Source organism: Malaclemys terrapin, chromosome 2 (assembly GCF_027887155.1).
Source record: "Malaclemys terrapin pileata isolate rMalTer1 chromosome 2, rMalTer1.hap1, whole genome shotgun sequence".
Classification (NCBI taxonomy): Eukaryota; Metazoa; Chordata; order Testudines; family Emydidae; genus Malaclemys; species Malaclemys terrapin.
The window spans coordinates 99,380,232-99,402,367 of NC_071506.1; the positions used below are offsets into that span (position 1 = coordinate 99,380,232).

Genomic DNA, 22,136 nt, shown 5'->3' on the forward strand with positions numbered 1-22,136 from the left:
TTTGTAGTCACAATGGGGAAGATTTAGGATTGAAAGGGTATGGAGAGTGAACTTTACTTAAAAAAATAAAATAAAAACACCCAGGGGAAGGTAGCGGAATACTGGGAATTACAGACCAGTGAGCCTAAGTTAAATACCAGGTAAATTTAAATTTATAATTAAAAATAGAACTATAAAACACATAGATGATCATGATATAATAGGCAAAGCCAGCATGACTTCTGCAAAGAAAATGTCTCTTTTAAAAATATGTAACAGTGTAAACAAAAGAATGGACTTAGGAGAATCAGTGAACATTACTTGTTTGGACAAAGTCCAAACTTTGACAAAGTCTGTTACAAGATGCTGGTAAAGAATCCAAGTAGTTTTTGATGAAGAGGTAAAGTTCTGCTGTGGATTAGAAACTGGGTAAGAGAGAGAAAATAATTTTTAACATAGCAAAAGATTAACTGTGAGGTGTCCCCAAACCTGTATTAGGCCATTGCTTTTAATATACATGAGCAAAAAATTTTGCTCAGTTTTTTCTTTTTAAATAAACTGTCAGCAGCAGAATGAGATCTGTATGCTGATGCCATTGATCATTATGCCAAAGCAATTCACCTATATTACACTATGGAAACAGCATCATAATGTCCACTGCGCACTGATCTAGCTGTATCTTTGCTGATAAATAAGGTACAAAGTGGACCATCCATATTAAGCTTTTGACAGTTACTTTACTCCTGACAGTCAAAAGAAGGGAATTCCTTTTGCCTATATTAGCAATTTTCTCTTGGTTACATACCCAGTGTAGATGCCAACATGCAATTGTGTATTTTGGAGTTCTTTTAGATGAGCAGATTATAAAGAAGATATTCATCTGACTGCATAGGGAAATTGTCTAAAAAATGAAAGTGTGTGTGAAATAGTGATGACTAAATCCATTTTTTTACTAGAATGTTGAATTTATTTTGTTTAAATTCCTTTCATATTAGGCAGAAAATGCAAAATAGAACATTGATACTGGGAATAAAGTGTTATGTAATGGATTGCGTGTGTGTGTGTGTGTGTGTGTGTTTACAAGAAGAGATTCTACTAAACAGTGTGTATTGTTTAGGGCCAATCCTTGACAAATGGTAAAAAACCCATTTGACATCAGTGAGAGCAAGATCCTCCTTTTTATAGTAGTTTGTGGATACAAAACATAATGAATATTAACAGACCAAATAGGTAGCCAACAAAAGAGGCAGTCAGAATAATATGAAAGAAACAAAAATTGTCTGAAGGTCACCTTACATGCAAATGGTTTTCATCTAAACGTAATTAAGATAAGCATATACACAGGGTAATTTTAGTGTTCAAGTTAATAGGGCTTCTAATCTTACTGCATTTTTATCCTCATTTTAAAAAAGTCACCTGGGTTTATTTAAAAAAAGCTCGCCTATGAAGCAGCAAAATAACTAGTTCATCTAGTTGTCCTTCACTTGTTTGTGAAATAAAGAAAAAAATACATTTTGTAACCCTATCCTGCAAGGAGCTATGTGCCCTCAATTTCTATTGAAGGGAGCTCAGCAACCTGTCGAAGGTACTTAGCATCTCTCAGGATTGAGCCCTTTGCTGAGATAGAAAAACTATCTCTTAAACTGTATTTTAGACCGTAATTAATGCTTGTAAAGAAGAGTGTGTGTAAGAAAATTTCCAGAAATTTGTTTCTGTAATCAGAGTAAAGTTATTTTGTTTTGTACAGCTTTAAAATAATGTCCAGGCTCAGCAACATTTTTAAGGTTCCTACTCTCTTGCCCCTTAAATTAGGGCCTGATCCTGCAAGGTGCTGGGTGTTCACAACTCTGTCTTTCATGGGTGTTGAGGGCAATCCATACCACCGTAGAGGTGCTCAGCCCTTTCTAGATCATTACCCTAAATACCAATATTTTGAACACTGCAATCATGGGAAATTTCAAAATGGAGTTCAACAAAAGAGAGCACACTGTTTCTGCTTGGGCCGGCGGGGGATAAGGGGTGGGGGGGAGAAACGGGTATAATAAGTAGTTTATACCAAAAAAAGAAAAAGTTGCATTTTTGGGTGGAATTTCTATATAAAACTGAATCAAGTTTAATGGCTTATAACATTGCATGAATTTGTCAAAACTGATCAGCTGGATTGCTAAACAATGAATACAGAAAATGTTCTGTTTTAAGGCTTATAACTGCCTACAGGCACTCAGAACTCAAAATGTTATTTGATGATATCAGAATGCTAATGAAATTATTATTAATAGCACATATATTAATCTTAATGATATATGTAAATATGAGCAAATGTAAAGCTGCGTTAACACCAAAAAGATTATTTTCCTGGTGAAAGGAAACCTTGGGTTAAACTCCAGTAATCAAGTATAAAATATTTTGCTATAAATATCTCAAAATAAGAAATTTCCTGATAGAGATTGAAAATATTAATTATGAATATGGTAACTCAAGATTTGTTTGTTTGTTTTTTGTTAGGGTAAGATTTTTTAAAATACAAATGAATGTATTTGTTTTAAATAGCAGGAAAGAGACGGCCACTGACTTTCATATGTATGTTTGAATAAAAAGAAGTAAATAAAGATTTTTCTTGGTTATCATGGTTTTAATACATTCCTGTTTAATAAGTAAGCTTTTTTTTTAGTGTTTTTAATTTATTTCTATTGTGGATTCATTTGGATAGTAACTGAATTTAACAGTTTGTGATTTTTTTGTTTGTTTATGCTTGCCACTGTTTAGGTTAATAAAATAAAGAAACAATCCCCATTCCCGTAAAATAAAAGTTGTAAATTTTAGTCTTAAATATGTTTGCTAATGAAGTTTAAAACGTTGCTTTTATGTTGGTGGTGGTGGTGTTTCTTTGTTTGTTTGTTTTTTTGTAATAGCAGGATATTTTCTAGTAAGGCAGGGGATTTGTATCTAGAGAGTGTAGAAATTTGTTATTCCATAGTTGCAGTCATAAACAGAACATTAGATTTTTATAGTAACATCTACCATTAAAAAACATTTCATTTTGCCAGTGTGATATGAGCTTTACATTGCAGTGAAAGAGAAAGAAAGAGAACATTATTATATATGAGAATTTCATGGCATGTTACCTGTTGAGGGCCCTGTAGAGTCAAAAGTATAGTACAGTGACTTCTTGACAAAGTGACAGACAGTAACAGCCTTAGTGTCACTCTGTATTATCACCTCCTGCTAGCTGGAAGCACTCCCTGAAGCCGGTCTAGGTTGCATAGTCCTAGATGAGGTCTTCATGGGTGCTGACCATAAAAAGTTCATCAAAGTAATGAGGCGAGGCGAGAGCTTGGCGCTCATGGGCAGAGCTCAGCACCAAGGAGTGTGAACTGGCTCCAGCTGTGACAATAAAACAGCAGGTGGCTGCTGTCATTAGGGGTGGCAGATGAGGCAGGGGACTAACATTCAGCCCACAAAACTCTCATTTGTTAGCCATCGCCACTGTACCATGCAAAATAGCTTCCATCTCAGTCAATTTTACTTTGCAAAATATTACACACTCGCCATAAGAAAATTAGAGCCTTGGGTTTACAGGTTCCTTTGATCTTATTATCACAGAACTGTGCACTGTCAGGTTAACTGGCAAACTGGGCTCTTTTTTCCCCATGAAGAGCAATTTGAAGGTTTTTACAATAATTTTGTAATATAGCATTTTCACCCAGCCATTTGTTTCCTGCTTAATATTTTGGAGTCTTTTCTTTGTAATGTTATAAAATCAGCTCCCCTCCTCCATGCATTCTATATCTGCTGTTTGCTGTTTACAGAATCAACTTCTGGACCATGCTATAAAAATCACAGGGTTACCAAATGACTTTCTACCTCTGAATCCTTAGTAGGAGCAGTACATAAAAATCTAGATATTTTATCCAATTAGTCATGGTTGTTGGTGTCTTTGCTAATCTCAGGAATGAAGCTGATTGTGAAAATTCTGATATTTTTTATTTTAGTTTTGTTCTCTACATTGAAACAGGAAGTTATTGTGGATTATTGTTATAATTCTTTCAGGGAGTGACTTAAGTATTTTGAACCTGAGGCCTATCTATATTGAGAGCTATATGGAACTGTGAGTTCAGATTCTCACAGGGACAAATTGGTTCTTCATTTTTCATTGATTTCAGTGGATACGTGATGTTCCATACAATTTGCTATGTATGAGTCTTTCACATGTGACCATAAAATGGAGGCATTTTTGCTCACCACAGTAAGGGCCACATTATCCAAAAAGAGGTTCACCTGCATATACAAAAGTGAGCAAACAATAACATGCTTACATTTGCATGCTCCACTACCTTGATTGTGAATGCCTATCAGGTATTGTGAATACAAGTGAACAGTTAGACACGTAAATGAACAATTTAGATGTGCAAATATCTCAATTGTAAGTGAATTTGCACTATATGTGTATTCAAACACAATTAGTCTGCCTTTAAAAAAAATTAACCCTTAACATCACATGGAACTTTTCATGACAGTTTGGGTTTAATTCTTGGAGTCCTAGACCAAAATTTCCATTTCACCCACTATAGTGCTCTGTGATAGTGTGTTGGTGATCTACACCCCTGAAATAATTTAATTTCAGTGGTGCTCTGTTTGAATGGTTTGTAAAACACTTTCATATACTTAAAACATAATTCACTGAACAAATGTAAATTATTATAATTATTTGATCAAAATCTTGGAATTCCCTAGAAATGTCAGCATTGCAGTCCAAGAGGAGAAAAATATTTCTTTTAAAAGGACAACTTCTATATAACTTAGCTCAGAGAAAGCTGAGGGACAGGAAACTGCATTGACATGGTAAAGAGAAATTATTAGAAGCAGAAGGGGCAGCAGCAGTGACTGCACCTGTTGTCAGCAGCTAAGATATAACAAGGAAGAGACATAGGCCGTCTTCTCCAATGCCTCCCTCCCACTTCCGTTTCTACATTTTAAAATTTAATTTGCTCTATTTTAACTTGCTGAAGACAAAACCATACTCTTTAAAGTGTATGATAAAGACTTAAACTGGGCACACTTACCAGCCATGTGTCTGGTAACATCTGGGAATGGAAATGGCACCATTGATTAAGAAAGATCAGTCCACTAGTCAAGTACCAGGTTGCCCATCAGCTACGTCCATGTCTGCTTATGGGCTAAAGACATGTGTGACACTGAATATGTGTGCTTTGCCCTGAATACTAAAATCTACCAAATCAGATGGTGGTGAACTGCAAGGAGGAATGAATAACAAAGCTCTGTGCCTTTTACCAGTTCTGCCATGTCAACTGTACACAAGAATTCAATCCTGAGAATAGGCACCAATAGTATTCTATCCGAAGCCAACTGCCAGGACTGGAGGATAGGTGGTCTCTGAGATAGTCATGTCACTGGCCATTTATGGCTTAGGATCAACAGAGTGAATTTTATCAAGAAATGGAGTGAAAGACAGTGCAGGATATGGAGTCTGAGTGTAATGCACCCATGCTGATCTGCCTACTTGAAAGGGTAGTAATGCTTTCTTCAGTAATGCATCTTCACTTCTCCTGGTCCTTGTGATGTACTAGAGTAGCCCCATAGAGAATACATTAGAATATTCTAGCCTGGATGTAAAAAGGCATGAATAGCTTTGGCTTAGTTTGCAAGAAATGGATGAACTGAAAATAATGATGAGAGGTACCTTGGGCCAGCACTGTCCCTAGGGGATATAAGAGCAGGCCTGGAACCTATAAACTGCAGAGATTACAAACTTGTCTGTCAAAGGGCTGATAATGGGAGTACAGTAAAAGCTGTGTTATCCAGCACTTTACCAACTGGAAAGCTCTATAAACCGGCATTTCTGATCTTCATTGAAAGTCCAGTTTATAGTCCAGTTGGCGCGGGGCTGGCAGACTCCCTAACTGGCTCCACATGGCTCCCCGGAAGCGGCGACATGTCTCTGCTGCTCCTAGATGGAAGAACGGCCATGGGGGCACCGTGCGCTGCGCCTGCTCTGCCCCGCCCCAAGCACTGGCTGCGGCCAGTGGAAGCTGCGGGGGTGGCGCCTGTGGGCAGAGGCAGTGCACAGAGCTGCCCAGGAGCAGCAGGGACATGTCACCACTTCTGGAGAGATGCCCAAGGTGAGTGCTGCCTGGATCTAGCACCCCAAAACCGCTCCCGTGCCCAATCCCCTGTCCCGAGCCCCCCTCCCACACCCAAACTCCCTCCCAGAGCCCGTACCCCACACCCCCTCCCACACCTCAACCCCCAGTCCTGAGCCCCTCCTACACCCAAACTCCCTCCCTCTTAGTTAACTGGAATTTTTGACTTACCGGCACCCCCCATTCTCACAACAAAGCTTTTACTGTAATTACTCTTCCTGGTAATTCTTTGACAGGCATCTTCACCTACACTTGTCTACCTGGATCTTAAGCCAGCTATTTCTCACAAAGGAACCTCTCACCCAGGCACTGGGATGGCACAGAGACTATAGAGATGGTTGTGGATGTGAGTGCCTGTTAAAGATGGCTTTGGAAGGGATGATTCTGATGAAGAGCAAAATGTGATGCAGTACCAAACCCAATAGAAAAGCACTATGTAAAGTGGCATAGGCACAAGCCTCTCTGCCTGATTTTCCCCCTTCATCAATTTTTTACAGTTTGTGAGGAACGGGAAATTCTGGGATTCTCATGACCTAGTGCCTTGGGCTAATGTTCTGTATTAGCAGAAAAGAATATTTTTCATGTGATTGAAAGGACAGCAAGGCCCAATGTGAAACTGCCAGATTAAAGGCAATGTCTGGTTTGGGGAAAGAGTGCTCATTTCTGAAGACAGAGACTGAGACTCAGAGCATTACTGGTGAGAAGTGAGATGACAACATCAATCATGTATTTTGGGTGAAATCCTGACCCTTGGGAGTTTCACCACTGACCTCAACGGGGCCAGGATTCCTCCCAAAATGTATGACTAATTTTGTCCTCTCACCTGTCTTGCTAGTAATGCCATTCTGTGTCTCAGTGACTGAAGAAGAGAGGTAGGTGAATAATGTCATTCCAACACATCCCTTTTAGATAGTAGGTCATACTGTAGAATAGAGATAGGAATGTAGAGGATGGAATTGAATGAAAATAAACCTCGAATAAAGGTTCACGGTAATGCTTTGGGTCACAATGTCTAGGCTGATGACTTTTGTTGCCAACTACATTTGCCCCTTTGTTGCTGTCAACAGGGGGAACCAGGTCACCGTTGTATGGGGTTGGAAATTTTGGGGGAGGGAGAGAGTGTGTTGGGAGACAGGGAATCTTCTGAGCTGTGAAATCTGTAGACCAACTCTTTGTTCAGGTTGCAAATACCTGAAAATCTTGGTTTATTTTGAGAGCAATAAGAGACCCTTGTTTAGCATGACAAACAGTCATGTTCTCAGGTATTGTCAGTTTTTTGTATGTTGATGATAATCTGTTCTTGATGCAAGGCACTCTGTGAAACTAAGCCTAAGGTTGCATTTCACAATTTATGAAAACAGGTTCTGTGTTGTGGTAGACTGGGAGGGTGATAGCACTGATACAAAACGCATTGTTTTTTTTAGTTCTTTGTGCAGCTGTTAGATTACCAAACACCTGTTAGAGGTGACAGTATACAGATGTTTGACAGCCAGTGAAAAATAATAGAACATGTGATTCTTTTAGCTTAGAAGTAATTTGGTAAGGTGTGTTTTGAAATGTAATTACATAGCTGTGCTGCCTACTGTTATCACTTAACATTCATTAACTCCTCTGAATATTGAAACAAACATATCTTGTAATGGTGCTAATTTTGTCATATGTTTGCAAAGTGGATACTTGACAGAGTGAACACCTTTTGACGTCAACATTTTTGCCACTATTCAGATCTTTTTAATATGCTCACTAAGCAAGTAAAGTAAGTGGGGAGATGTTTATTTATTTTTTTTAAACTAAAATAAGGAGGTGAGTAATGTACTGTAAATAGACTCCTACTTATTAAAATTGAACTTACCAGCATAGCCCAACTTTTGATGTATATTCTATTCATAATAGATCCATGGATGTTTACATTGGTCTTTAGATGTTCTGCATATCAAGTCACCTTCTGCAGAGATTTTCAACTTTAAGAACAAAAATAAGATAAAATAATATATTACATTTTTATTTTGTATTGCAAGAAATGCCCACTGAGTTCAAAATTTTCTTCAAGTGGATTGTTGTTTTTAGTAATGATGCATGAAGACCTTCAGTTTCATTGCCAAACATAGGTGTTTGGGGAAAATTAAAAGGCACATGTTCCTTAAAATTGATTGCATTGTGTTTGTTTTTTGTCTGACCTGTTTCACAGGTCATTAATTTTTAGTTAGCCTGTTCATTAGATAATATTTTCCTGTGAATAATATTAGAGTTCTCCTAATTCCAGTGAAATTCTAAGGAAAAAAATAAAACCTTGAAACTCTGTATCATTCATTTTAGATGTCATAGTTACAACAAAGAAAGATCCACTTTTTTTTTATTTTAAAGTAAATTTTGTAAATCTCATTAAGCTGGCTAATGTTTGCCTTGGTTTCAACAATAGATTGTACTCTGTTGTGTCCTGAAATAGCAGACATGACCTTCTGACGGTGCTTATCATAATGCCATGAAATAGATAATGCTTTGTGCTCTGCTCTATCATTCTTACGGATTTGCATCCCAAAGTTTACTGTGGGTGTTTTTTACATGGCCCAAATGTATGTTTCGTATGCATGACACTCTGCTTTGTCATTGATTAAAATCTGCATTCGCATACTAGTCTACAATAGTGTTTTATTGTACAACCTCTTCTAGATACTATGGGACACATCATAACATTATCAAAAGTGTCTAGGGGGCATAGGTGCTAAGCCCAATTTCAAAAGGGACATGGGCTCTTAGCTTTCTCAAGCAGCTTTCTACCTCCTTTTAGGAGGTGCAGTATGTGCTTCCTCAGTACTGGTCTTTATGTACCAGGAACAATGGAGCCCTGTTCCAGTTAGCTAGCCACCTTTATCTTGTATCCAACCTTTACCTTGTATAGAATCTCCCGCTTATTCCGCGTAGCTCTCTTCTTTGATAGTGGTATCACTATCTGGATTTGGATTCTGTACATCTTCCCATCACCAGTTGCTGAATGGGCAAACCATTCAGGGAATTCTTACTCACAGACCAGCTGATGCACAGCAATTGAGATATGTTTGTTTTCCACTCTCCTTTTCTCTGCTTACGACTCTATACTAGAAGAGGTGGAAGGAGACAATCCTGCCTATCACCACCACTTTACGGCCATGCAACTAATAATTCTTTTACATCTTGAGCAACACAGATTGGTGATAGAAAGACAGCAATTGAAACATGTTGAGAGACAGTTCTCTCTCTTTTGGATGAGAGACACAGGAATATGCAGGAACAACAGAGCTGATTGATTGATAGTGTGCAACTCATCCATAATGATCTGTCTGATACAGACAGTAAATTATTCTGTAGATTGATGTAGATCATTGAACAGCACATTGACAATCCTGTGTCCATAATTATGTTCAAACGGGGTCAGGATCAGTGACAGATATGCCACATAGGTGTACCCAGGGCATGAGATATACAGAAAAGTATTGCTCCAATGTTGCCATATTTCGAGAATTTTCATTTTCAACTTGCTCCCCATGTGCACCCAGCTTCATTCAAGGAACCTTTACAAAGAAAACAGAAAAAATAGGAGGGGAGATTTCTAGAAGATAAGGTTGTAGTTTGCTGATTATTATGTATCCATTTAAAATCTGTTTCCTAAAATTCTGCTTTTTTGGACCTAATTCAATAATAATAAGTCTCCAATGAAGGGATAGCTCTATTGTAGAGTTGTAAGGGCCTGTACACCCATTCACAATTTTCTGGTCTCTGTCACAGAGTCAGTCCTAAGAGTGGGAGTGCTGCTGGTAGATGAGGAAAGGGTGGGAGGGAGAAATGTGAGTACTTGTTAATTAATAGCATCCTCTCTGGCTAAATAAGGCACAACATTGACAGTTTCCAGAGTTAGTCTTATTGAGTCACCATACTGTTTTTTTTAAGGGGCATTGGGGGTAGGTGACAGTGCGCATTTGATCTCTTAAGATATTGGGGTCTCCTGCCTCTCCCCCTGCCCCAAGGCTTGAGAACCTGAGCTCCAGGCCCAACTGAATGTCAAAGCAAAGTCTACATAGCTACTTACAAGCCCTGCTGGCATAAGTTTGTGGACCTGGGCTGGGAGGCTTGGTCCCCGATGCAATGTAGAGATACCCATAAGGGCCAAACTATCCTGTTATAAAGACCCAGCTGCTAGGTGAGTCAGCAGAAAAGACCAGCTTTTTCCATCTAAGGAGCTAGAACCTGACATTCTGTCATGGGAGGCCGGCAGCCTTTCAGATCAGTGGATATCTTCCACAACAAACTCAACCCTGCCAGATATTTCACTTTTAAATTGAGTTTCTTGTGTACAGTCCTGTAAGAGAGTTGTTGGCAATCCAGCCTGGACCCTTCAAAGTCAGCAAACAGCCATGAAATTCCCAGGATTTTAGACTTGTGCGGCATGGAAAAAGACAGCTTATTTGTATAAAACCTTTGCCTCCTAACCAGTTTTACAAATTTCTGTACTGTGTTGTCTTAAATTGACCTACTGAATAGGCCATCCTGCGATAGAGGCAAGATTTGTGACCTTTGGCAGCAATGTTCTGCATAGTTTAGTGAATTAAGCACTCAGAATCAAAGATTCACCAAAATTAGATCTGTAAAATTTGATCATGCAGTGATTTATATGTGCAAAACTCTATTCTGGTGCACACAGCAGCTAATTGCATGCACAAATTTATATGTATAGAAACACATTTTATTAAACAGAATCAGATACTTGTGGGTTATGATCTTCCTTGTAAAACTTGACTATTTGAGTTCCATTTAGTAGTTGTCACAGCAGCTAGCGTGAAAACCACTCTGAAAGTTTTGGAACTAGTGCTCTCAGGGTCAGGCCCTGGCTCCTTCCACCCAACATATGACCATCTAACTGGTCTCCACATCCAGGGGTGGAGGAGGCAAAGTGCCAGAGGACATCTTCTTAACAGACCCTTATGTCACAGCTCTATGCTCTCATGTAAGAGAACTCTATGTAATAAATAAATAAATAAATAAAATAAATTAACCCCCCCCCAGTAGTTTTTAACTTCCACCCTTAAATCCATAGTATCTTATTTTTTGTAACAATATTATTAAACATGAAATTAGCTTGCCTAGTAGGACTGCCACCCATCTGGGTTTTTACCTGGTTTGGGCTTCTGTGCCATTTAGGGTTGCCAGCTGCTCAGTTTTTGACCAGAAAGTCCAGTTGTGATGTACTGACCGGACACCAAAAGTCCATTTACTGTGCGGCAAGGGGAGGAATCAGGTCATTAACCTATATTGGTCCCTGCTCAGCCAGAGCCGCCTCCTACCTGCATGCAGGCTCTTTGTCAGGCTGCAGCAGGTCCTGTCCCAGCCCTGGAACAGAGTGAGCCCAGATGGGCAGGGGAAGGTAGGTAGAGATAATCCAGCAAATGACCGGGGGGGGGAGGAGGAGCGAACAGTGAGGGAGGGAACTTGGGGGCAAGAGGTAGAGCATGGGGGTGCCTTGTGGGAAGAGGCAGAGAAAGGGGCGGGGTCTTGGGAAGAGGCAGAGAAGGGGGTTGGGCTTTGAGGGAAGAGGTGGAGCAGGGGTGGGGCCTCAGCCGTCCAGCTACCAGCAGTTAGAAAGGTGCCAACTCTATTGCCTAACTATTGTATAAAAATCTCATCCACTTCTGGTCTTATCAAAACAAAAGCAATATTTCATTGATCATAAAAAGATAAATAAAGTGGCAGTACATTTCCTAACTTTCTTACAACATATATAATACTTAAGAAATCAAATTACGTCATTGATGTAACTTTTTAAAATTTAACTTATACTTTAAGTAGAATAGTAGATCATGACTCCTTTCCTGACACTTTAATACTTTCTATTTATGCATTAATTGTAACTATCTAAGCTTTCATGTATAAATGATCTGTGTCAATCTTTAATTCACTTCACTCCCTTGGTGACACACAAGTCTTTTATTAAAGAGGGTTTTTAAAAAATATATAATATTTGTGTTAACTTGCAATGGAAATTATTCATGCCTGGTCTATAGTGCTATCACTCTAATGGTGCATAGCTTCTATGAGATCATATGTGAAGGCCTACCAGACTAGCTTGCATGCTATCTTTAATTCATTCCTTCTAATGAACTTTTTTTGTGGGGCGGGGGGAGAATAGTCTGTGGAATGTTTTGCCACCAATTCCACAGGACCAGACAGATGCCACAGAAAGTGTCTTGTGAGCACTGTGATTAGTCCCTTACTCTTAATTTCTTGCTTAGTCCATCAAATCATGCTCACTCTTGGACTGGTGAGCTTCCTTTCCTTGAGTCCAGTGGTCCATGCAGCTGCTCTTTAAAGGAGTTGATTCTGCTCAAGCAGCTGACTGGTAGGCCCAGGTACCATTAGCAGTATTGCCAAACCAAACCCTTCAAAAATCATGGGGCAGGCCCCCCAAAATTGTGAGATTTTAAAAAGCAATAAATCTGCTTTTTTATTGGACTTCAGATTTTTGAGTCTGTTTCACATTTTCAAGAATCTCTCCTCAACCATGAGGGCTAGAAATTCACTTTTTTTTTTTAAGTGAAAGCTAAGGTTTTTCAAGTCATCACATGGTTCCAGAAGCTGGGCTTTAGAGAAAACTACCAAATATCATGACTATTAATAACATTGCAAGAGTTGGTAACATTGCTGGAGCTTTGGTGACACTGCCTCCCATAAGAGTGGACTTAATATATGGAGATATACCTACCTCAGAGAACTGGAAGGGACCCTGAAAGGTCATCGAGTCCAGCCCCCTGCCTTCACTAGCAGGACTGAGTACTGATTTTTTTGCCCCAGATCCCTAAGTGGCTCTCTCTAGGATTGAACTCACAACCCTGGGTTTAGTATGCTAATGCACAAACTACTGAGCTATCCCTCTCCCCTCCCCCTTAGCCTAGGATCTTCCCAAAAATCTATAGCTGCTGTACTTCTGAAGCCCAGAGTTGTCATCTTGACGTAGAGGCTGAGTTCTAGAAAAAATAATGTTTTGCCTTAAGTAAGTGTCTTTGTATTTATTATGTTGTGTAAAATTATTGTTCATGTATTTAATTTATTTTAAAAATGGCAACCTTATCATTTAAGGCCTGATCCTGCAAACTGTTGAACACTACCTGAGGTATGGTGAATGCCCTTAGCTCCCCATGAAGCACTCAATATGTCTCAGGAAGCACTGAGCTTTTCAGTATCCAGCCCTAGCGTTACATTTGAAGGGGAACCTGATGGCAGTTCCTGAAACACTTACAGTGGCTGTTTTCATCTTTGTTTTACCATTTTGTCTGGGCTATGGAAAAGCAGCAAAATGGTTACTCAGACCTGGAGCATTGCAGATATTCAGCTGTTCACATGAGATCAGTTATTATACAGCATTAGAAATAAGGCCTTTTCCCCCTTCTTCCTTGCCTGTTCGATTTTCACATGCAGCTTTTTCTCTATTTCCACTACAGAAATGGGCAAAGTAGTACATTTTTGTTTTTCATTTGGAACTCGCAAGTGCCCAGATTCTGATGAAAAAGTTTCCTAGGGAAATATTGCATAAGAGATTGAGATTTTTACATTCAGTATACTATAATGACACTTCGCCATGTAAATAACAAACTGTGCTCCTCCCAACTTTGATTATTGTGTAGCTCTCAAACATTAGTATCTTTTATTTTTCTTCTAGAAAATTGAGAGAGGATGGAGGTTTCTGATTAAAAATAAGAATATTATTAATTTAAAATGTGTTAGATATACTTACAGCAATGTCGAAATGACTCTGCTTTCTGCCCAAAAACAACAGTAGTAAATTTGGAATGTCTTGTACTGTTGGAACACAGAATTTTATGTCAGTACAATTATTTTCCTTATGTACAATAATTCTGATGACATTTGCATAGTAATAATCATGATAGTGTGATAGATTATTCAGGTTTCTAAAGATTGTGGTGTCCATACTTATTAATCCCATATGAGAAAAAAAAAGAGAGTCCCTGGTATTTTTAATGTCTTCTTATAAAAATAATGAAGTCACTATCATTTTAAAAAGACAGAATTATATTCTTACACCCTGAAGGCTTCACAAAAACGAGATTCTCTGTAATAATGTGAAAGTGCCCAAAGTAGATCAGACATGGAGAAGATACATTAACATATTTGTAAAGGAAAAGTACTCTTTCTTGGCTTTTGTGGCTCATATATGCCATAATGCTACAGTGTTTTACAGTCCTTGCATTGTCCATTAGTGCAAACATGTCCAGATGAATTCAGCGTTTAATGTTAAAAATCTTATAACATGCCAGTTTGATTTGTAGCCCTTCATATCATAGAATGCTAATTAAAATCATATTTTTGCATATGTCATGCCTTTCATGTACATATGCAAATAGATTCTATTGCCTTTCAGCTATTAGTAATTAACTTTATGAAGGACAGCTGTAATACATAATTAACAAAAATGTTTGCAAGCCCTTTTTCACACTGAAAGTTACAGCAGTAAAATTTTTGCTTATCAAGAGAACCATTTTAGTTTGAAGCTTCAGTCTGATATCTAAATTGTTTGAAGCAGTCACATGATATCCTTGAATTGATGTTAATGGTGTTATCACCAGAAGAACGTTACTCAATAGGCTTCTATCTTTTTCATTACGTATGTCACAAAAATTAAATTACTGCAATTGAACTGCTTTGTGTTTGGTATAAGGCATAATGTCGGGTAATACATTTGTTGTTGTTGATGATGATGATGTCTTGGTGCCACTTGGGCAAAATTCCTGTGCACAATGTAATCACAAACATTATCTCCCCATAGCCACAAAAAGAAATCCTAGCACTACAAATGCTGTTATTTTTGTCACTATGTATCTCCTTAAATAAGTAATATTTTGAAGGTTGACCAAACACAAGTAATGATTAAAGGCCTGATCCTGCTCTCCTTATTCATGCAGCATTCTTACTGAAGTCAATGGGACTACTCACAAAAAGAAGGGTTGCAGGTTTTAAGGTTAAATAAATAGAAGGTTAGAGAATGTTATATAGGTAAAAAATACATTTGTTTTTCAGTATATTACATAAAGTGTTTTTAAACTGCAAAGGGAATCAAGAACAAAATTGTTGCATATGTTGACAAGTGATTTGTTTTTACAATTGTTTTATTGTATATCTGTGTAAGAAAACCCCAGATTTGATGTAGATCTGTAAATTTATGTTATTACGGTATAGACTTTCAAATTTAAAAGTAGGTTATGATATCTTGATCTAACAGTTAACTGATTAGATTTAATCTTCAAAAAAATATGCTTAAGTATGTGTTTAAAAAATAACTCCACCCATTTTTACAAATATTTTGGTAAAAGCCAATTAAAATTAATCTTTTTTTTTTAGGGTGGCCTTTGTGATGAAAAAACACTTAAATACTCACTTACTGGGCAAGCATGGAGTTGGAACACCAAAAGAAAGGTAAAGTACACTATTTTGCTAGTTTACACAAATGTGTTTATGTATACTGCAAAAATCTTTTAAGATGTATTAACTACTCTGATTTGGAGTCTATTAATATACCATATACATACATTTATTTTATATAATATATAGGCATGATCCTGCATTCCTAGCCCACCCAAAATTCCCACTGGAGTTGTGTGCATATGGAATATAGGTTTGGGGATGGCTGGTCCTTATTCAGTGAAGCACTTAAGCTTCAGTGGGAATTAAGACATACTTAAATGATTTGCTGACTGGGGACTCCATGGGTCTTATCGAATGCTCACTGAAGTCAATGGAAACATTCCCATAGACTCCAATGAGAGCTAGATCTAATTTTGTTTTTATTAGAGTACGGCCCAGGCAGTCATATTGGGCAAAACTTCAGTAGTTGTGTCTTGCCTTCCCAAAGACAAAACCAAAATTACACACAACCCATTTTTGTTTTTGGATTTGGTGCTTATAAGTTTATAGAATATTTTACATTTTCAAACCAAAAAATAGGCCCCATTAGGTTTTATTGATTCACTGGAGTCACAACCACAGAGATAAGTGTGGGATCTGGAGACAAAAATCCCCCAACCTTCTCAAAATTTTGAGGGTAGGGCCAGAGGAATTTGGTGTTAGGTTTTGGCCCATCTCTAATTTCTATATGTTTGTTCATTTACTCAAGTTTTTTATAAGTTTTTACAAGTTTTGTTTATAAAAATGTATTTTTCTCTTTTAAAATGTACCTAGAATGCTTCATATTTTAAAAATATCTTATCACTGAAACAGTACTATGTTTACTAGGTCATCAAATATCAGATTTTGCTCCTCATTTGCATCATAGCTAATCCCACTACATAGAGTTAATGACTTTTTAGGCAAATTGAAATTTAACCGTTTCTCGACTGCCAAAACAAAACAAAACAAAACGTTTACTGAAATCATCCAATTAAATAATGTTTAGTATTCACCAGTGTAGATGTTCCATACATACAGTATTCATCACTGTAAAAGTGCAGTGAGATCAGAATCCAGGAATAGGTAAAATGTTTTATCATGGCAAGAAATGGAAAAGTTATATCTTTGCCATAATAAACAATATAAAATTAATATTTTAGGGGCTTTTTATTTAAAAAAGAAAAGTATCATAGCAAACAATATTTTAACTATTCAGTTTTTTTACAATAAATTATGAAGAATGTCAAATATTTATTTTACAAACATTGTTTTCAGGTATGTAATACCATTTAGCTAATATTTAAAAACCTTTAATAAAGAGCATACTCCATTATACTGGACATATATAGACCCAAATTTTGGAAAAATCATGGGAAAATGGGTAACTAACACCAGGATATTTTATGTTTTAAGGATGCCCTAAATATCATGTTTTTTTTGTTACAGAATTCATAGTTGTGACATACTTTAATTATAGAACTATCAAAGCCCTAACTATTGTCCTGGCAGCTGCCATTTTGATTTACTTCTACTGTATTTTTAAACTCTAAAATCTTCTTTTTCTTATTAGAATATTAGTTATTTTTGTAAGTGTCGCAGGATTGTGAGCCATGCTACTTCTTCAAGCATTACCTATGCACCCTGTTCATGATCAAAGAAGTGTTTTAAACTGAAAAGCATTCAAAACTTCAGATACAGATAGAGGAGTTCCTGTTCAGAAGAGGGAAAGTAAATGGTGGCTTCAGTATGGTAGTAAAAATTCCATGGTACAATCAAAATACTTTCCTTTGGCCTTATTCAGCTCCCATTAATGACACTAGAAATGGAAGTGGATCAGGCCCTTTTCCCCATGAATTTACCATACGTTACTTTTCAAATGACCTTAATATAGAATATTAAACTAACCGATCATCCTCTGGCATGTGCATATGTTGTATATATGGATAGTGTGTATTTTTAACACTTTATCCCTTTTGGTGTTTAAGCCTTTTTGCAAAGTTTTCTCTTATGCTTTGTTCAAGCAGAATTTTAGTTATAGCACTATTACATCAAAATTATTCAGATTTCCATTTTTTCTGGACTATAGCATAAGGCATGGAAGAAAAATTATTACATTTACATCAAATCAGATATAACTGGTATAAATTGTTAAATGAAAACTGTTAGTTTATATTTGTTATCTTTTTTGGTGGCACAGTGGAATTCTGAAAAATATTTTGCTCTTGTGGTTTATGTTGTCACGAGAAGCACTCTATTCAAATATATCTTTCTACAAAGGGGTATTTACTGCCTATTCATCATAAATACTGCATTGAAATAACTTGTATTACCCTTGTGAATATGTGTACAATAAAATATGCACACATCAGATCTCCAAATACACTATCTGATCCTGAGAGGCACATTTTTAGTGTTCACCATCTCAAATGAATTCTTTAAACAATGGATGCTTTAATCTAAAACTGTGTTATTTTTTTTCTGGAGCCCTCCTACATGCTCCTGTTTCCCCCCATCTTCTCCCACATTCCTCAAAGGCTTTTTGAACCATCAGCCAATGTAGGGTTGCAAGAGAGTGACATGCTGTGTTCTCACCTGTCACAGGCTTTAGCAAGCTTCTTTCACAGCACTCCAAGCCCTTGCTGCCCTGGGAGCAAAGAACCAAGCTCAGGACACTAACCGCAGTGTCCCATCTGGTAGCATACTGTGTTGCAGCTATTACCCTTCCCCCGGCCAGCATAAACTAGTGATTTTTGAGTGACTTATTCTCTCTTCTTTTAAAATCCCTTATTTTGTCTTTGAATATTTCTTATTCATAATACTGTTTTATCTGGCATGTCCTCTTAATGTACAGCAACATCAAGTAGTAGTGGCAGGACTATAACAGCGATATAATTTCCTAGTAGGAGTCCCTTGCTGGTGATGGGTAAGATTAAAGCAGTATAATCTAGTACAGTAAATGCCCAAACACCACTCTTTCTCTTTCCACATTTCCCCTCACTTTATGAAGGAGTGTGATGTCTTTTAATGGCTTTAGGAACCAAAGAAACTCTTCATCAGCATGTTGAACCATCACTTCGGGCATAATTGTTCTCTAAATTAAGTTACGTAGTTTTCTTACCTATTTAAAACATTAATGCCTTGACTATAATTTTGCAAGCTTGCTATATTTTAATTTCTCTAGGACAATATAATCAGTTTATTCTTTATGTTTTGAATTAGATTTTGGCCTCTGATACATTGCCTATTTTAGCAAATACTAATAGAAGTTAGCTAAATAGGCTGTGACAATTAAATTAATAATGCATTTTGTTTGCAAGTGTTTAGTCTTCATGGTTTGACTGATATATGCAAAGATGGTAATTTATTAAAAGTAAATTCATGTAATTGTACTACAGAGTTCGATGGACCAAAAAAAGTTGTCAGCATGACTATCATCAAAAACAGAAAACTGAAATAAGTTCAAAAGGGTACATTGAAAAAAATGCTAAAATACTGTAAACACTGAGAAGTTAGTTGTTCTTTTAACAAACTTCTTAACAAAGTATTTTTGATGACAAGTACTGTGACAGTTCTGAGAAAAGGAAAACCTTTTGTAATCCATGCAGTGATGCTGGACTTCGGTAGCTTATTCTCTGCAACTTTACATCCTCCACAAGTATTAATCTTCAACATGATACACAAAATGAAGGTGTTTTGGAGGCAGTGCTCAGCATGTGCTCATGCAAATCAGGAAAGCAAGCATAATGCATAATGAGTAAGGTTGTTCTTAAAACATTTTTATGTGGATCTTATTTGAAAGGGAAAACATGTTTAAAAAGAGAAATTATCACAAAATTTAATGCAGTTAAAATCAAATAAGCTTATAGTAAAGAGAATTATAGTGAAATGCTTATGTATTTCAACAAAAAGTACTGCCTAAACCATTATGGTCCATTACCAGAGGATAGCTAAATCAGAAGGAGAACATTTTTGTACAAAAATTCCTCTACGTTTTTTTTTTTAATTTTATTGGAACTGTGATACTGATTTATTGTCAACTTGAATGTGCCTCAAAACTGGTATGTTATCTACCAAGTTCAAGGCCAGTACATATTTGGTAGTTCAGTGTCAGTAATCTTCATGGGACCTATAACTATAAGTATATCTTATTGGCAGGATAAATCTTTAGTTACACCTTTTATTATATGTTGTAGACAATGTGGTCTGGTGGTGAGGGAAAAGACGAGCAATGATGGTGCTGAGTTCTAATTTGTGTTAAGTCAATGACAAGTCAGCAGTGACATTATCGTGTTGCAAAATTGGGCCAAAGAAGGATTTCACTGAAAAATGTATCTCTGAGCTCACGTGTGTGTGTGTGTGTGTGTGTGTGTGTACGCACTCTCCCTGCCCCGCCCTCCCCCCCACCCCTTCCAAAATGAACTAAAAGCCACTAGGACATTCATCATCTTAAGCGACTTTTTAATTATGAAGCGTGGCTCAGGTTTAGAAATGCTTAATCTGAAGAGGTACATTTAACTGTCCTCCAGACATTTTTACAGAATGAGGGTAATTGCTGTAGAGTATTTATTTTATATATCTTGTAGAACATGGTAACTATGATTTCATTGTTCACTGGAACTCTGTCTATTTAATCTATCCAGTACATTTTTTATAGTAGTATACTAATGAAAGAACATAACTAGTTGTGGTTATCATATAATTATCTAGTCTACAAGGGGAAGTTTAAAGAAGTATTTTTTTAAGAAGTATCTTGACATACATGAGTAATCCCATTAAGTTCAATTGGATTGTTAACAGGCATAAAGTTCCTCATGTGCAAGTGTTTTGCAGAATCTGGGCCAGTGTTTTCAAGAATCTTTTGTAAGATTGTAAATATAAGGCTGTTCTTAGATTTTAAATATTTTGACATGTTTTAAAATACTAGTCAGAATGCTATAATGGGAATGTTTGTGATAGGGATGAATACAGTAGTTACCATTAAAAATCAACATTTATCCAAAATTACTGACAGAGATCTCTGGGAAAACTCTGTTATTTCATCTTGGAAGACTTGGGAAATACTGGGATATCACTCTGAGATAACTGGGGGTAAATTTTGACTTGAAATTTGTACACAACTGGTCGATACATTGCCCTTTGCTGGCAGTATGCCCATAGTCTCTGAGGTAGAGATGCCATTACATTTGAGCTATTACAATCACTATCATCACTGGTGGACTTAGATATAGAGATCTCAATAGGATGTTAATAAAAGACAAAGAAAGCTGCCAGTCTCTACAAGAAATGTGTCCCTCAGGAAATTAAAAATTGTATGCCCTGGCATATTTGAGATGGCTAGCTGCGTCTATGGGTTTCAAATCATCTTCAGTTGAACTGAAAGACCATATCATGATTTCAACTTGAGAGCCTCTTAATAAACATCCTATAAATAAATTTACATTGCTATCTACTTGCAGTCTAAGTATCTCTGAGTTTTATTAAATAATGATGAAATATATACTTCAAAACACTTTTATAAAAACCATAGCTTATCCTAGGTTAAAAACAGGAGTATCTCAGTTCTACTCTTCAGCACATGGTATGAGTTTATGCATTTTGGAAAATGAGCTACTATTACACATTTGCAGTAGGCGACATCCTAAAATATGCAAGAATATATGCTATTTCTTAGAGAGCATGATTAACCCTAAGAGAGAAACTTCCACAATGATGAATAGAGTATTGGTAAAACAAAATAAAAACACAAAAGGAGTCATCCAACTTAAATCCCATGTATGGTTAGAAAAATTACCCCTTACTATTTTATAATTAAATGTCAATGACTTGACGTGGGTATTTCTATTTTGGATCTAAAAGCAGAGATGAGTGAAGCGCTTCATCCAAAACCTTTTCTAATTCACCTAAAGAAACTGAAACGTCCACCCATTCCCTTCTTCTTTGGATGAAGACTCAGATCTGGCATTAAGTTTCTGATGCTGCTACATAGCACTCTGTGGCTTTTTAGTTACATGGTAATTTAAGATTTGACCATTCGTCCATTCAGGCCAACATGCTTCCTCCTCAGTAGCTATTGGCAGACCTGATGCCTTGAAAGATCTTAAAACTCATATTTGCATATCGTTGAATATACAGTGCTGTACACGGAAAGAAAATCCATTCTTTATTGGTGCAGTTGATCACATTATGACACCATTAAGCATAAGATTTTGATTGTCCTTATTGTAGCTTGCATGACAGCCATTCTTAATAGTTGTCAGAGAATTATGCTGTCATTTTTAGAAAACCAGCAAAAGTATCTCATTTAGTGTTGTTCTGAAAGATTCCCCACCATAGGTATGGTTCATATAAATAACCAGGAAGCACTTTAGTAGCACCAGTTTCCAACAGGGAAGTTGCTGGATCCTGCCATCAAGCCTGATACTACCTTCTGCTGCTCCTTGGCCAGACCTTATATTAGAACTGGGTGAAATTTTCCAAATTTCAAATTTTAATTAAAAAAAAGCATTCCTTATGACAATTTTTGTTTTTTTTCAACTAGCTCTATTTTTAATAGTTTTCTTGGGGAGGAAT

The 22,136-nt window shown here is 36.9% G+C and overlaps 1 protein-coding gene across 2 annotated transcripts in view; it reads left to right on the forward strand.

The window, feature by feature from the left end:
• The window catches only part of ZNF407 (zinc finger protein 407), a 442,554-nt gene that overhangs the window by 159,418 nt on the left and 261,000 nt on the right, over positions 1-22,136 (forward strand). For both annotated transcript variants that reach the window (XM_054020189.1, XM_054020190.1), the window contains exon 4: positions 15,522-15,596. In XM_054020189.1, coding sequence (XP_053876164.1) covers positions 15,522-15,596 — 75 coding nt within the window. The remainder of the gene's footprint in view (positions 1-15,521; positions 15,597-22,136) is intronic.